The 14,388-nt window shown below is 36.0% G+C and overlaps 1 protein-coding gene across 6 annotated transcripts in view; it reads right to left on the bottom strand.

The window, feature by feature from the left end:
• LOC106083452 (neurobeachin) overlaps positions 1–14,388 on the bottom strand; it is a 414,708-nt gene that overhangs the window by 109,660 nt on the left and 290,660 nt on the right. For 4 of the 6 annotated variants that reach the window (XM_013246475.2, XM_059367989.1, XM_059367990.1 and 1 more), the window contains one exon: positions 753–1,005. In XM_013246475.2, the coding sequence (XP_013101929.2) occupies positions 753–1,005 (253 nt within the window). The remainder of the gene's footprint in view (positions 1–752; positions 1,006–14,388) is intronic. The other 2 variants (XM_013246476.2, XM_013246481.2) reach the window with 1 other exon arrangement.

The following is a 14,388-nucleotide window of genomic DNA, read 5'->3' as shown; positions in this document are numbered from 1 at the left end:
CGTAAATAAGCAGAATTGTTGATTTTGGAGTGAAGATCATCCAGCAGCATTGCAAGAGCTACCAATGCATCCAGAAAGAGTCACAGTTTGGTACGGTTTATAGGCTGGTGGCATCATTGGACCATACTTCCGTGAGATGATATCAAACTTTTTTTTTGCCTCAAATGCAAGAGCTTGACTTGCATTGCATGTGGTTACAGCACGCATAGCAGTGGACTTTACCATTTTATTTCACGTTCGGGACCGGTCAATTGGCCGCCTAGATCGTGCGGTGGGGCTATTTTTTGTGGGGCTATGTTAAAGCTCATGTCTATACAGACAAGCCCGCTTCAATTGACGCATTGGAAGACAACAATGAAGCACTTATTTGTGAGATACCGGCCGAAAGCTGGTGGATCATTTGAGGCTAAGTCACGGTCAACATTTGCATGAAACAATCTTCAAACTCTCGACACATATAAAGATTTCATGCATTTTTCTGAACTTTATGTGTGTTTTTTTAACATTCCCATAGTTCTTAAAAAATACCCTTTATTTTCAATGTTTGTGACAAAGTTTTATATTCTCATTGGTTCTCTATGGATTAAAAGCAAATTTTCAAAAATCCTTAAAAAAAATTGGATTTTAGAGCAAAAATACAATATAGGACTTATATGTCTCATTCGTCCTCAAAGGCTTAGAAAATCATGAAAACTTTACAAAAATTTTGTCTAATGTCTGTCATTTATATGATTTTTTTTTTTCATACTTACCCAAACCCTTTGGTACAATACCACTTTTAGCTCGTGGATTCACAACCCAATAATAATATTTCAATGTGTGAACGGTCTGCAATACGGTGCTGACACGTCGAACATTGCTATAAATCTGTGTATCGCTAAGAAACTCGGTGGCCAAATAGGAATACAAACGGGCCTGCACATTGGCCGGTGTATATATCCACAAGGCTGGATTGAAGAGTACATGGTCCAGCAGCTGCCACGTTAGAAATGAGAAACAGAACAGCTGCAAAGTCCAGAACAAAGTCCAACAAGAGCAAAAAACGAATGAGAAGAAGAAAAGGAAGAGAAAAATAAATGTCAATAAAATTCAGCTACAGATTGTGTATAGAAGAGATAAAACTTTTACAAGTTCACTCAATGATACTCAAAATATAAATTAAATATTTTTAGAAAATTTAACAATTATACAAATTACATAAAACCAAAACAATACAACATTACATTATATAGTATAGTATATATATATAAAAAATTATATAAATTTTTAAAAAATATTATTTATTTAATTTGGTTTTTGTTTAAATATATACATACATGTTTATATATGCACAATGCAGTCGATAGATAGTATAGATGTATGGTATGATACATTCACATATCAAACACAACCCACACAACCATACCCCATGTGCCAGAGTTGGGTTGATTTGTGTTTTTTTTTTCGCATAAAAAAAATCAACAAATCATTTAACATTTTGCACATGCCATAGAGTTGCCATTGTGGTTGCATATGGTTTGGGTGGGGGGAAGTTTGGTTGGTTCATAGATGTTTGCGTATAAACGTTTCAAATAGAGTCGGTAGATAACACAGGATGTTTGGAAGTTGCATATCAATAGAACACAGCATGCACAGCAACAAAATCATACAGAATTTTTTTTTTGTAATATATTTTTGTATATATAAAAGATGATTGGTTTTTCATATGGTTCGGTATTGTCATTCAGCATTCCCAGTATATAACACAGCGCATCAATTACATTCACATGGCATAAAAATAAAATTTAAAGAAATATGGAGATGTTTTTTTTTTTTTTGTTGAGAAAAAGAAAATTACAAAAACAAGAACATTCATATATATATGGCAATAAAAAAAAAATAAATAAAAAAATAAACACTTCAAAGAGAATATATATAAAGGTTTAGCATACATATATGTATGCATGTTTCACATGTTTCTGTTTGTTTGATTTATTTATTCATTACACAAAAGCTAAGGATTATGGCATTTCAAAGAAACTTCTCGGTAAATAGTTTTTATAAGGATTAAGAGAGGATTTTCATTTGAAATATGATGGGATTTGATTCGATTTCATTTGATTCTAATTAAACGTATGCATGTTTGTGTTTATGTCTTTTGATTTTGATAGTCAGATGCATGACAATGATTTTCATTTGATTTGATTTTTGGGAATTCATTTCTTTATTTAATTTCTATATCAAATTAAATTAGAAATTGCTTTTGTTTTTGTTCCTATGTATGTATGTATAGGTATATCATGTTGTATGTGTGTGAACACTAGCCTAGACTAATGTCTGGTGTTGCATAGGGGAATTATTCAACAATTCTAGGAATTTGTTTATTTGCTTTATTGGAGCAATAAGGTAAATAAATGAGTAAAATGTAAGATATCTATTTGCATTTATATTGATTTGTATGCCAATTTGCCAGTTACTTAAAATTTTATTTCCAATTAAACAAGAATTGCAGAATATCTCATATGTGATGTGTATTGTTTTTAAGAAGTTGGGCATTCAAAGTATACCGAAGAAATTTAATAACAATAAGAACAATAGTTAAACAGATTTCAAAGCTAATTGTTACCGTAGTCAACCTATTATCTTATTTACATTTATATGTTGGTACGAGTACTAAGTTCGGCCGGGTCGAATCTTATACACCCTCCACCATGGATCGCATTTGTCGAGCTCTTACCACAGTATCTCTTTTTAGGCAAACAAAGGATAAAAGAAAAGAGTTGCCATGTTATTGGAACAATATCAAGTTATGGTTTATTGAACTGAATATTGGAGACCATAGTAGAAGTTCAGACAAATCTAGTAAGAATTACGCACTTTAAGGGCTGAAGAAGTAAAATAGGTAGATCGGTTTACAGGGGAGCTGCATTAGGCTATAAACCGATTCACTCCATTTTCGACATGTTAAAGGTCATGAGTGAAGCCGTTGTACAAAATTTCAGCAAAATCGGATAATAATTGCGTCCTCTAGTGGCTCAAGAAGTCAAGACCCCAGATCGGTTTATATAGCAGCTATATCAGGTTATGGACCGATTTTAACTATTTTCAGCAAAGTTGTTGAGTGTCGTAACAAAACAACTCATGCATAATTTCAGCCAATTCGGATAATAATTGCGTCCTCTGGAGGCTCAAGAAGTCAAGACCCCAGATCGGTTTATATGGCAGCTATATCAAATTATGAACCGATTAGAACTATTCTTAGCACAGTTGTTGAAAATCATAACAAAACACCTCATGAAAAATTTCAGCCATACCAGATAATAATTGCGTCCTCTAAAGGCTCAAGCAGTCAAGACCCCCGATCGGTTTATATGGCAGTTATATCAGGTTATGGACCGATTTGAACTATTTTTAGCACAGTTGTTGAAAGTCATAACAAAACACCTCGTATAAAATTTCAGCCAAATCGGATAAGAATTGTGCCCCTTAGCGGCTCAAGAAGTCAAGACCCCAGATCGGTTTATATGGCAGATATGTCAGGTTATAGACAGTTTTGAACCATACTCAGCCCATTTGTTGAAAGTGATACCAAAAACAACTTCAATATTTTTTTCACAAAAAGAATGCTAACTTTCGAAAGAATAAAGCTAGGCGCTTGAGATTTTGTACAAATACTTTTGGGATTGTAAATGGGCCATGTTTTGATATAGCTGCCATATAAACCGATCTTGAATCTTGACTTCTTGAGGCAGTAGAGGGCGCAATTCTCATCCGATTTGAATGAAATTTTGCACGAAGTATTTTGTTATGACTTTCAACAATTGTGCCAAATAAGGTTCATATCGGTTCATAGCCTGATATAGCTGCCACATAAACCGATCTGATACATACATTTTTGTTGTCATACATACCGGCTGTGTTTTTTGGTGGCTCCTGATAATATTGCAGAAATACTGTCCCAGTCCCAGCGGTTCGACTTGGTTTACAACGAAATACCCGGCATTTTGTTAAAAAAAACGATTGTGGCAGAATTGACTGGTTGCAGAACGTTGGTGAGCAAGAATTGTAGAATTATTTTGTTTGATCTTGGGTGAAAAAATCACAAAAAATTGCAATATGACTGGAAAGATGTAATGTGCACAAATACTAGGATGAATTAAGGTATACATCAGCTGTGCTCTTCATTGCCTTCTGTCGATAAGCAAAACTCGATAACCGAATAACAAACAGCTGAGTTAACACCACGTACATCGTCAGGCAGATAACATTATTGAACCCGCCTAATGTTATGCTACAGATAATAGTCTAACATCTAATACTGAGGAGTGCGTTACGTAAAAATATTTAAATGAGTAATAAACGTTTGCTAAAAACGACATCCCCGGAACAAATTGAAAATATAAGCAAAAAACACCTGTCCAGCAGAAATATGAGTGAAAATAACAATCAAGATGTTTTCTGTTGGAATAAGCTGTGTAATCTTCTAGACGAAAAGCTTAAAGATGTAGCAAAAAAGGATGATTTAACAAACATTACAACGGAAATCGAAAAATTGAAACAGGAGAACACAAAACTGAAGGAAGATATCAACAAACTGAACAGCCGATTGGAAAACATCGATCGAAAGACTCGTATGGCCAATATTGTTGTCAGTGGCCTAGATTGTTCGACTACAATGGCCGCAAGAAATAAGTTTTATAAAATTTGTCAGAACGATTTAAATGTTGATGTAACAATCACACATACAAGGATGTTATCGTTAGGAAAGTCATTTATATTCACCATGGAGACATTCAATCAGTGCCAAAAGGTCTTAGCAGCAAAAGCAAAACTTACTGGCCAAAACATATTCATACACAAGGACTATACCGACTCCGAGCAGAATGTTAGATACAATCTTAGGCAATTGAGCAAGACGGTAACTAAAGTTAGAAAAGATGCTAAAGTCCGGCTTGGCGAGTTCTGTATTTTTATAAACGATAAACATTACGGCTGGACTAATGGAAAGATTCTGGCCCATTCAGAGAACGATGCAAAATTTCTCGGAGATATACTAGATGAAACTGAAAGTACCTTTGAGTTAACAACTAGAAACAAAATGAATTATAGTAATATAAGTAATAGTAATAAGAATAATCAGTAGCAATTCGATTCGTGCCGTATAATATCCTACAATGTAGCAAATCTTGAGAAGTCTATAAGTTTTGGAAGTTTTATGAAATATTTAAGCAACTTTGATATATTCTTTTTGTTTGAAACACATGTAATGCCGAATAAATCAGCGTCATTCGCATCACTTTTTCAGAATTATTGCATACATTGGGTCGATGCACGTAAGATACACAAGGCAGGCCGAGCAAGTGGGGGATGTTTGTTCGGATTTAGAAAGGATCTCAAGAGGAAATTTGATTTTAGATTCAGAAGTATAGGAGAGAACACGGTATTGTTGGCTAAGTTTGATGGAGATGTTGTTTATTTGATCCCTATGTATCTTAACTGTACAAACTGGAGGAACGATTTTGTGAAGCTTGAGACAATTATGAAAGACCTTGACCCAGCGAGGTTTATAATAACGGGTGATCTAAATGCGAGGATTGGACGTGAACAGACTCTGGACCCAATTTCTATAACTGAATTCTCGAATATTGCCGATCGCAGGCGCTCAAAGGATACTGTGACTAATGCTCAGGGGAGAACATTGCTGAATTTTGTGGAGGATTTTGGTGGCATCATCCTGAATGGCAGGACTACAGGAGATACTGACGGAGAATATAGCTTTTGTGGGGCAATGGGAAGTTCTGTCATTGACTATTTTATTTGCTCGTGGAATCTGCTGCAGTATGTACAAGAACTTACTATCCCTACAAAAATCTACTCCGATCATATGCCTGTATGCTTAGGGATGAGGATTCCAAGTATTGGGGCAGTTGGGAATGCAATAAGCCCATGGCGTAGAATGTATTGGGATGATAGATATTGCGCTAAATACAATATTAATCTCCGAAATTCGGTTGAGAGGCAACATCCGGACAATTCAAGTCCGATAAATGAGGGAGTCTTGTCGTTGACGAATATGATAAGGTCTGCTCGTCCAGATGTGGAGAATAGGAGAGTTTTCGAACCTACGCAGAGGTGGTTTGATTGGGCGTGTTATCGGCAAAGGAAACTTGTGCGCAAGTACTTTAGGAGGTATAAAGAGAGTCACAACGAGGAGAATAGGAGAATTTATTACTCTTCAAGGGCGAAATTTCGAAGACTGTGCGCGAGAAAGAAACTAGAGTACCACAATGACAATCTTGGACGCCTGGATAACGTTTCGAACTCCAAGGAATGGTGGGACTTGTCTAATTCCTTGCGAAAGCGCAACCCTGCCCCGCGAGGAAACCTGACCGCGGACGAGTTCCTAGTCCACTTTAGTGCGGCGTTTCGGGCACACTGTGAAACGGAGGCAATAAGTTGGTGTATGCCATACTTTATTAACCCTTTACTTGATTCCCCGTTCGAATTCTGCGAGCTTAATGCTGTAGTCGCGAATTTGAAGGACAACAAGACTCCAGGATTTGATGGTGTACCCTACGAGTTTTATAAACATGCACCCTACTGTTTTCTAGATCGCATGCTTGGACTTTTCAATAAGATTTTCATAACGGAGAGTATTCCTACTGCCTTTAGAACGTCAATTTTGTTACCGATACATAAAAAGGGAGACCCGAATACACCAGCAAACTACCGAGGCTTGTCGCTGATAAACTCTATGAGTAAGATTTTTTGCAATATTCTACTGAATCGACTTTCCGACTGGCTTGACTACAACAGTATATTAAATGAATTCCAGGCAGGATTCAGAAGGAACTATTCCACGGTGGATAACATATTTAACCTCGCCAACATTGTCCATATAAACAGGTTGAATAAGAAAACCACTTACGCTTTTTTTGTGGATTTTTCGACTGCGTTCGACACTATCCCTAGAAATAGTTTATTTTATAAACTGTCCTGTATGGGGATATCATCCAAGATAGTAAGGATTCTACGACTGTTATACGAAGGTACCGACAGCAAGATATGGGACGGTACGTATATGTCTGAGAGTTTCGTTATGGAAACTGGAGTGAAACAGGGGTGCGTACTAAGTCCTGTCCTATTTTCGCTTTATCTGAACGATCTGCCAGAAGTCCTACCTGGGGGTGTGAGAGTAGCGGGAACTACCATCAGAATATTGTTATATGCCGATGACATCGTTTTGCTATCAGATTGCCCAGATGGATTGCAAGGGATGATTGATACTTTGGAAGGGTATTGTGCTACATGGGGTCTAAGTGTTAATTTGCTTAAATCCAAGGTATTAGTATTTCGTAAATGTGCGAGAATTGCATCAGGCCTGAAGTGGATTTACCGGGGACAGGATATTGAGATTGTTAATAGTTATACGTATCTTGGACTAGAGATGACGTATAATTTATCGTTTAGGAAACACCTGGGGAAAAGACTAGCATCATCTAAGATAGCAGTTGCTTCTACTTGGTCAACTTATATAAGCAACCCACGTATTTCTAGAGAGAACAAACTGAAAATATTTGAGGCTTGTTGCAGGTCGATAATGTTTTACGCCGCCCAAGTCTGGGGCTTCGTCCGGTACGATGATGTTGAGAAATTATTGCGATTCTATGTCAAGAAACTGTTTTATTTGCCCAGCAACACACCCAATTATATGATCCATCTGGAGACTGGGATAAAGTCGATGTATGTTTCGACTCTGCAGATGCATCTCAAATACGTCGACAGGGTATTAAGACTAGGTCCCAATAGACTACCACGTATATTGGCGGAGGAGGTAATAAGATCAGGTACGTACTGGGCGGAGGAATGGACTACTTTATGTGATCACCTACGTTTCCATCCCTCAACGGTCAATGGACCTCTATGTAGGCATTGGCGGGAAATCACCAGACTTTTAGAGACATGTGAGAGATATGAATTTGAAAGTGGCGCGCATAGCTCTCAATTTCATGACCTGTACCCGAAATTAAATTACGATGGAAGTCTTTTGATGATGGGTGACCTTTCCACACGTGCAGTAGGCCTGATTATAAGGGCGAGAGGGGGCCTACTGGACCTAAATGCTAGGTGCTTCAAGAATCACACTGATGGAATTTGCACTATATGTAATTTGGATGCACCAGAAAACACCCTACATTTTATTGGGTGTTGTCCCATTTATAATGAATTTAGAACGATGTATTTTGGCAAAAGCTCACTAACAGAAATTGATGTATTACAAATATTAAACGGCACGAACTATTCTTTATTATATAACTTTTTAGAAACCTGTATTAAATATAGAAATATGTTACTGAATGAATTTAATTAGATATACACTCCACCAGCACAAAGTGTTGTATCGGAATGAATAATAGATGTATGTAAATATTAAGATTCAGAAATAACGGTTACAGCATTCACGCTAAACCAAATATAGATTAAAGTAGTATATACCGCATAAACATAATGTATAGACTATACTAAATAAAATCTATTAAAATAATAAAAAAAAAAAAATAAACCGATCTGGGATCTTGTTTTGCCTAAGAAGAGATGCCGGGAAAAGAACTCGACAAATGCGATTCATGGTCGAGGGTATATTAGATTCGGCCGAACTTAGCACGCTTTTACTTGTTTAATTTTGCTGTTTTTCATTTCAAGAGTGCGGGGTCTTTCTGTTTTTTATTTATAGGGTTGCCCAAAAAGTAATTGCGGATTTTTCATATAGTTGGCGTTGACAAATTTTTTCACACCTTGTGACTTTGTAATTGCATACTTTCTTCTGTCAGTTATCAGCTGTGACTTTTAGCTTGCTTTAGAAAAAAATTGTAAAAAAGTATATTTGATTAAAGTTCATTCTAAGTTTTATTAAAAATGCATTTACTTTCTTTAAAAAAATCCGCAATTACTTTTTGGGCAACCCAATATTTATCAATATTTCAATGGCATGAACAAATGAACAACAAAACACGATTTTGATACACCAAATATCGATAAATAATTTAAATAAAAATCAAAATTATTCAAGCTTGATTAAAAACAGCAAAATTGAACAGAACAGTCTAATATAAAAATAAAATTTAATTTTTTATTCCAACAAATTTTTTGGAATTTAATTTTTTTTGTTGCAATATACTACTTTGTGCGGAGTCTATATCATTTTTTCGACTCCTGGCAAAATTGCTCGACTCCGACACTAAGACTCCGCAGCCCTGATCGTACATAGCCCATACATATATAGTACATCGATATTTCGATTTGAGATTGAGGCTTTCTACTGTACGTGATGTTCTGACATCTCTTCATGCAAATGCAAATTTGCCCATGAAGATGCCAGTAATGAATGCAGTCCGATTTAAGTTTAAGCTCAACGATGAGCTACCTTCCTCTTATAGCGTAGTCTGAACCGCGCGCTGCAGTGCTAAACCTTTTTGGGGAGATGTTGTTACATGGCTGCCATACCAAATGGCACAGTACCTTACTGATAGCAATTACTGAAAATTTTTCCTCAGGCGTTCAGCGTCATAGGCGGTATATGTCAGTTTTTAACCCATATAACTTCCATATATACCAATCTTATTAGTTGAAGTTTTTAAGCTCCTAAATAGAAAGTTCCTAGCCAAATATTGAACAAATTTTTCTATGGACTTATGTTAAAACTTTTAAAATTTTTTTTTGCCGCAATCCATTGAGCTTTCGAATCAGCCGAACTTAACTTATGTTCCATACTTTACTATGTTATGCAGCCTTGTTGTCACTGTCATTTCGATACTTTTATTGCATATTAAAACACATACTGTATATGTACATATTTCCTTAAACCAATTTCATTTCACATTAACGACTATTTAAAAAAGCTATTAAATTTTATTCACACATTGATTCGTACCTCGAGCTATCTGGTCAATACAACAACAATTCATTGTTATATGAAATGGCATTTTCTTATTTGCTTGTAACAAACAATCGACAACAATGAATTAAAATGTCAGCTTTATAATTGACAGAAGAATTAAAAGCCAAATTTAAAACTCAATAAATGTCAAAGTATTAAAAACGAGAGAAATAAAGCGCCAACAGAAGGATACACAGGGAACACATAAATACAGAGCAAAATTTAATCATCATTAAGGGAAAAGAGGGTAATAAAAAAATGTACAAAAGGGGAAAGGAAAGAAAAAAGTTAATAGCAAAAGAAGAAATAAATTTTTTAAAAACTTATGATACACTGATAGCGACTTCTACTTTGTAGTATAAATATAATTTTTAATAGAGATTACTGTATATAAGAATAGAAAATAGATTTTGACAACATTTTACATTTACTCTAAACAAATTAAACTGTAATCAATCTCTACAGAGTTTAGCTAATTTAAGGCTTTTCAAATTACGGTTTAATGTTACTTCAACATTTCAATATTCTACTACGACTGGTCAAGAGAACAAAACATAAGAGAAACGGTTTTTTTTTTTGGTTTTTTGGTAAATTTTATAGATTTTCACCTGGTAGAACTGTTTGTTGGTAGTTTTTATAGTTTGGTTAAAAGAGGATGGTATATAGATTTTTTGGTTAAAGTCAGAGAGATAGTAGACGTGGTACGACGAGAGTTGGTGGTAGAGTTCGTGGTTGGATGTTTGAATTTTTTACCAATTTTTTGGTAAATTTTTGAATGTCATATTGATGCCATGGTGATATGATTTTTTTTTTTTTGGGTTAACAAATTTTGATAAATTTTGATTTGGTGTTTGATTTTTGTTTCGTGGTGTCATACATTCATGGTCATTCAGCGAGGTTAATTTTTTTTTTTTGGAAATGGTGTTGTTTTTGTGGTTTGGTGTCGGTTGGTGGTTTAATATTGGTTTGTTAAATTTCAATGGAGGATATCACAAAAACCAAATATATGGAAGAAAGTTTAGAGCAACATAGCAAATTTAATTTTTTTTTTCAGTCAATCAAAAGTTGAAGGTATAGAACAGGGTGTGGTAGTGGTAGTAGTAGTAGTAGTAGTAGTTTCATAAAGAAGAGAAGAAATACAAAAGATAATCATTAAAAAATTAGTATAGAAGTTTTTAACGCTTTAAGTAGATTTTGATATCTAATTCATCAAACATTTAACTTAGCTAATAATTTGATGTCTAACTCATATCACTGCAAAACGGCAAATGAATGAACGAGGGGGGAGAAAATGCAAGCCAAACTACATAATGCTATAATGGACATCAATTGAACAATTTAATTCCATGAAAGTTTTATAATGCGAAAATTGTGGATGATGAATGATGTGAGAAAGCAAACTAAATTTGCCAACTAACTAAAGGCGTATGATTAATAACAAAACTAAATTTTGTCATCGCTATTGGGAATTCATGGTTTAATTCTTCACTTTGTCTACAATGAGTGAAGAGTATTAGGCTGTGTGACGCATGAGTATTATAAATTATTGTACTTGGGGGCGTATGATTTTTAGATTAATACTTGTAACAAAAAAAAATTATAGATACAAAAAGGAATATTAACAAAAACAGGGCCATAGTAATACGGCTCGCTAACCAAAAAATTCAAAAGTAGTGGTTTTGGGGAAACTAGGCTAAAGTTGACATAATGGAAATCTCTCAACATATTCTGAAATAGTATCCGAAACAAATAAAATGGCGTTTAGTTCCGCCATCAGAATTTTTTGTTCCCTTCACTATGGATCGCGTTAGACAAACTCTTCAAGCACTCATTGATATGTGAAAAGTTTGCACTGTTCCATAATGGAATGTTCATGGGCAAATTTCCATTTGCGGCTGGCTTTGCTCATTCGAAAGTTTACATGTTTCTACCGACGGACAAGGCTAGAACGACTTAAAATACCACCATGGCCAAGAATAAAAGTTCTGAATAGAGTCAATGTTTCGAGTTGTTTAAAATATACACCGACATTACCGCCCCACATATAGTGAAAACCGATTTTCATATAGGGGACCTACCTCAAAAATAGTGGAGACCTTTCCATAGAAAATTCCACAAATGTGGACGCCTGTCTCCATAAAGTGGATACATCTTGAAGTGCAGACCTTCACTCCACATATTACAGATAGTGGAGATATCAGCCAATAAAATGGAGACCTATCCACCTAATAAGGAGACTTTTACCTAAACAGTGGATTCCTCTCTCCATAAAGGGGAATCTACTCCACATAGAGTGGATACCTTTCCACATAATTGAGTGCAATCCGCCCTCTTCACATTCAGTGTAGACCGCTCCATATATAGCGTAGACCACTCCAAATATAGTGGAGACCTCTGCACATTAAGTGAAGACTTTCCATATATATTGGACACCTCTCCACATGTATATTCGACACCTTTTCGTACAAAATGGATACCACCTCACACATGGTGGAGACCTTCCCACATATAGTGAAGACTTTTCCACTTATAGTGGAGACCCCCCAAATAAAGTGAAGCCCACATATACTGAAGACCTTTTCACATATAGTCCTCTAACGGAGGAGTCTTCACATATCATAATTATCTCTCCACATATGGTAGATACCTCTTCACATATAGTGAAGAAATCTTCTTATGTAGTGGTGAAGAATTTAGCTTAAATATTGGAGATCTTTTAAAAATAGTTGAGACCTCTAAAATATAGTAAACACACCTCTGCATATACTGTAGACCTCACCACTTCTAGTGGAGAAACCCTCACATACAGTAGAGAAATTTCCAAAAATAGTGGAGGACTCTTTCTAACAGTCCTCTTCAAGTATAGCGGATAAATCTTCATCTATTAGTAGAGAATTTTCCACGTATCAATCCCATGGCAGCCGGTTGAACGTACCGGATTTACACGCTGGAGTGCTTCATCAGCAAGGGTTGTCGCCTCAATCTACAACATACTGGTACAACAACAACTTTCCACATATAGTGGATAACTTGTGGAGATCTCTTCTAAGTTAGTGTAGACCTCTCCAAATATAGTGGAGACCTTTCCACATATACTGTAGACCTCTCACGCGGATAGCGAAGAAGTCTTCACGTATGTGGAGATATTTCGCATATAGTGGGAAACTTCTGTCATGTAGTGACGACCTCTAAAAAATAATGGAGATCTCTCCAAATGTACCGAAGACCTCCCATTTATAGTGGAGAAATCTTCACATATTGTAGAGACTGGTGAAGACCTTTTAAAAAAATTGGAAACCTCTTTATATATATTGTACACCTCTCAAGCGGAGAGTGGAGAAGTCTTCACATACAGTAGAGATCTCTTCACATATGGTAGAGACCTCCCTACATAGAGTGTAGACCTCTCCGGATACAGCCGAGACCTCTATACATATAACGGACACCTCTCCATATACAGTGTAGACCTCGCACATAAAGTGGAGACATCTCCATATATAGTTGTGACCTCTTCATATATAGCCGAATCCTCTGGACGTATAGTGGATATCTCTTCATATTATTGTAGATATAGATTGGATACTCCTCCACATTCAGTCGAGACATCTTTATAAATTACAAAAACCTTCCTACAAGTAGTAGAATCCTTTCCACTTAAAGTAAAGATCTCTCCACATATAGTGAAGATCTCTCCACATATGGTGGATATCTTTGCACATGCAGTTGAGATCTCTCCACATATAGTGGACATCTATCCTCAAATAGTTGAGATCTCTGCGCATACAGTTGGGATCTCTTCACATATAGTGAAGATCTCTCGATATAAAAAGGAGACCACAACACATAAAGAGGACAACTCTCCACATATAACAGAGACCTCAGCACTTAAAGAGAACAACTCTCCACTACAATGGAAATATTCCCATATATAGTGGGGTCTTCCCCACTTATAGGAGAGACCTATTCACATAAAGTAGAAGACTCTCCACTATAATGTAGATCTCTCCATTAAAGTGGTGACCTCTCCACACATGGTGAAAACCTCTCGACGTATAGTGGAGACCTCTAGACACACAGGGGAGATCTCTCGTTATATGATGGAGACCTCTCGATGCATAGTGGAAACCTCTCTACATTTAGTCAAAACCTCTCTACAAATAGTGCAGACCTTTCGATATAATGGGGATCTCCTTTAAAACAGAGTTTACCTCATATAGAGGAGGCCTATTCACGTATAGGGGGAGTCTCCACATACAGGGGAGACTTCTCCACATAAAATGCAAGCCTCTCCACTTAAATTGGACACCACTCTTGATATAGGAGAGAAAAAAATGATTTGCAAAAGTGGTCGTGAATATGAATCAAAGTTTTGCATCGTATACTGCAAAATGCATATTGCAAATTTGCTGACGAACATTCTATTAAGAAAACTTCTTGCATATCAATGGGTGCTGTCCGATTCAAGTATGAGC

Source organism: Stomoxys calcitrans, chromosome 4 (assembly GCF_963082655.1).
Source record: "Stomoxys calcitrans chromosome 4, idStoCalc2.1, whole genome shotgun sequence".
NCBI classification, from domain to species: Eukaryota; Metazoa; Arthropoda; class Insecta; order Diptera; family Muscidae; genus Stomoxys; species Stomoxys calcitrans.
The sequence above is the reverse complement of the archived record's forward strand: the minus strand, read 5'-3'. Positions and strand labels throughout refer to the sequence as shown.